Source organism: Saprolegnia parasitica, assembly GCF_000151545.1.
Source record: "Saprolegnia parasitica CBS 223.65 unplaced genomic scaffold supercont2.819, whole genome shotgun sequence".
NCBI classification, from domain to species: domain Eukaryota; phylum Oomycota; class Saprolegniomycetes; order Saprolegniales; family Saprolegniaceae; genus Saprolegnia; species Saprolegnia parasitica.
Window position 1 is genome coordinate 2,868 of NW_012157213.1, and position 2,633 is coordinate 5,500.

Consider the following 2,633-nt stretch of genomic DNA (forward strand, 5'->3'; position numbering starts at 1 on the left):
GTCCGCTCGCTGGCAACCACTCTATAGGCTTGTTGAAGCTGCTCCGAATTGAGCTAAAGTACGTAACAGGTTTACTTGACGCTGTTGTTTTCCAGCTACGAGAGTAGTTGTCTTCGACGCCTCCAGAAACCTTTCGCTTTATGGGAGTTCATGGCGGCCAAGGACGCCATCGGCAAAGGCTGTGCTGGCGGGTCCGCTATAATCCTCCGTTCATAAACATTAATGGATACTATTGACAAAAATATGAGGACCAATTGATAATACATGGTCAAAATGGGGACCAATTGACACCAATTGATAATATATAGTCAATATAGGGACCAAGTGTGAAAAGTCCTCTGACTCGCATGGGCCATTTTCCGACTCGACATCGACTTGGTATTCGGTCGTCATGTGGGGCGGTGGCTTTGAGAGCTTCTTTGGTGGCGATGGCTTTTGCCAAGGCGCGCCCCATGGCAACGTCGACAACTCCAAGTACTACAAGACAGCCTCGGAGGAGGACCTCGCGCACTCGCTCAAGGTGTCGCTTGAGGACCTATACAACGGCAAGATGGTCAAGCTCGCCGTGAACCGCGATGTGCTCTGTGGTGCTTGCGAAGGTCGTGGCGGCAAGGCCGGTGCAGAGAAAAGTTGTGGCACGTGCAACGGCAGCGGCATGCGCATCCAGCACCGCCAGATCGGGCCCAACATGGTCCAGAAGGTCCAGTCGGTCTGCCCCGACTGCCGCGGTCAAGGCAAGACGATCAACGAGTTGGATCGCTGCAAGGCGTGCAAGGGTAACAAGGTCTCGAAGGAACGCAAGGTCCTACAAGTCCACATCGAGAAGGGCATGTGCAACGGCCAGCGCATCACGTTTACGGGCGAGGGCGACCAGGCGCCTCGCACGACTGCCGGCGACATTGTGATTGTCGTCCAGGAGAGGGAGCACGCGACCTTCCAGCGCAAGGGCGGCAACCTCGTCATGGAGCAGAAGATCACGCTTGTCGAGGCGCTTTGCGGTTTCGAGACGATCGTCGAGCACCTTGATGGCCGTCTTTTGCATGTCAAGACCAAGCCCGGTGAGGTCATCAAGCCGAACCAGCTCAAGGCGGTGCACGGCGAAGGCATGCCGCAGCACAGCAACCCGTTTGTAAAAGGCGAGCTCGTCATCTTGTTCAAGATTGAATTCCCGACGTCCATGTCGGCGTACCAAGTCCGTGCGCTCCAGAGCGTGTTTGCCTTGCCCGAGCCCGTCCGCCCTCGCTACAGCGATTCGGAAGAGTGCTTTCTCGACGACTTTGATGCGAAGGCCGCCCAGCGAGAGGCCCAGCGGGAGGCGTACGACTCGGACGACGACGACCGTGGCCAGCCCCGTGGCGTCCAGTGCCAGCAGCAATAACGAGCGGGATACGATTGTTTGCGAGTCATCCAGTGTTTGAATTGGACACTTGATTATTGATTGGCTCATCAAGTGGAAGTACTCGATTCGTCGCTTGTGATTGGACAGCAACACAGTCTTATAATTGAATAAAAATAGCGTATCTTTCTTTGCCGCGAGCTGCCGTTCATACTAGTTGTTGTATGCAGCAGTGGTTAATGCTTTTTAAAGAGCATACTCTTTTATTGGCCACCACCACCAATACCATACACAGTATGGTATACATACCTCCAGTTCATGACGTGGCGCACGGTACACTTTGCCATGCGCCACGTCCCCTTGAACGTACCACCTTGAGCCGCAGCAAGCATGGGATCAACTGCGTCCGTTGGAGGAGGAAGGAGGGCGGAAGACGCACGCAAGGCGAATGCAAACTTGAGATCCCCGGCGCTTCAAATGGCTACACGCTCCTGCACGCTCGCTTCGATTTAGAATCCATACCCCTGCATCTTACCCCCGAAGCTAAACTGGACCTTATATAAATGAGTTTGATCACATGCATAGAGGCGAAAAGACCACTGGTACCGCTAGCGTCTGCCGGCCACCACAGCAAGCGCGGGCGCAGATATCATCATCATCTACCTCGTTCATCGGTACCATGTTGCCATATCCCGGAGCTAGGCATCTACGAGGCTGGGATGCTGACACGCCGTGCAAGGGGGCAAGCCTCGTCCGACCACGAGTCCCTCGATATCCCTTGTCTCCCTCGCCACACCTCGAGAGGGTCGATGCACCTCTTCCTACTGCCTACCTACATACGACGACGCAAGCGACTGCTTGCCAGTGCGTCGTCTCGCCCCCGTCTGGCCCATGACTCGTGTTGCAGTCGAACATGCGTCATCCAAGCAAATCACATGCATTTCGTCGGCGACCATGCAACGGGATGGCTACCCGTGGATAAGAAAGTCGCCGGCGAGCGCGGCGCGGCCAGCTTGACGGTAGTTGCGGTCGGTCGGCGTGTGCGACGAGCGGAAGACGTGCGCGACCATGATGGGCCCGTCCTTGTTGCGGGCTTCGGCGACGACGAGGCGGAGGCGCACGTCGAGGTCCATGCAGCTGGCCATGGTGCGCTGGCGCTCACTCTTGCGCCGCTCAAAGCCGAGGTCGCGCGTCATGTCCTCGAACGTCGCCGTCGCCGGCCGCGAGAGCACTTCGTTCTTGACGTAGTTGACCTTGTTTTGCATCGCCGTCTTGTGGAAGTTGTCTTCGTAGATCT

The 2,633-nt window shown here is 56.3% G+C and overlaps 2 protein-coding genes across 2 annotated transcripts; one reads left to right on the plus strand and one right to left on the minus strand.

Moving 5' to 3' along the window:
• Nucleotides 1–391: 391 nt before the first annotated feature.
• Nucleotides 392–1,378, plus strand: SPRG_17375 (hypothetical protein; the record flags this gene model as incomplete). The annotated part of the gene is made up of 1 exon (XM_012357263.1): nt 392–1,378. One exon carries the CDS (start codon nt 392–394, stop codon nt 1,376–1,378), a length of 987 nt encoding a protein of 328 aa, XP_012212653.1.
• A 926-nt stretch (nt 1,379–2,304) lies between these two features.
• Nucleotides 2,305–2,633, minus strand: SPRG_17376 (hypothetical protein; the record flags this gene model as incomplete). The annotated part of the gene is made up of 1 exon (XM_012357264.1): nt 2,305–2,633. A coding segment is annotated over one exon (329 nt), but the record flags the coding sequence as incomplete, so codon positions are not given.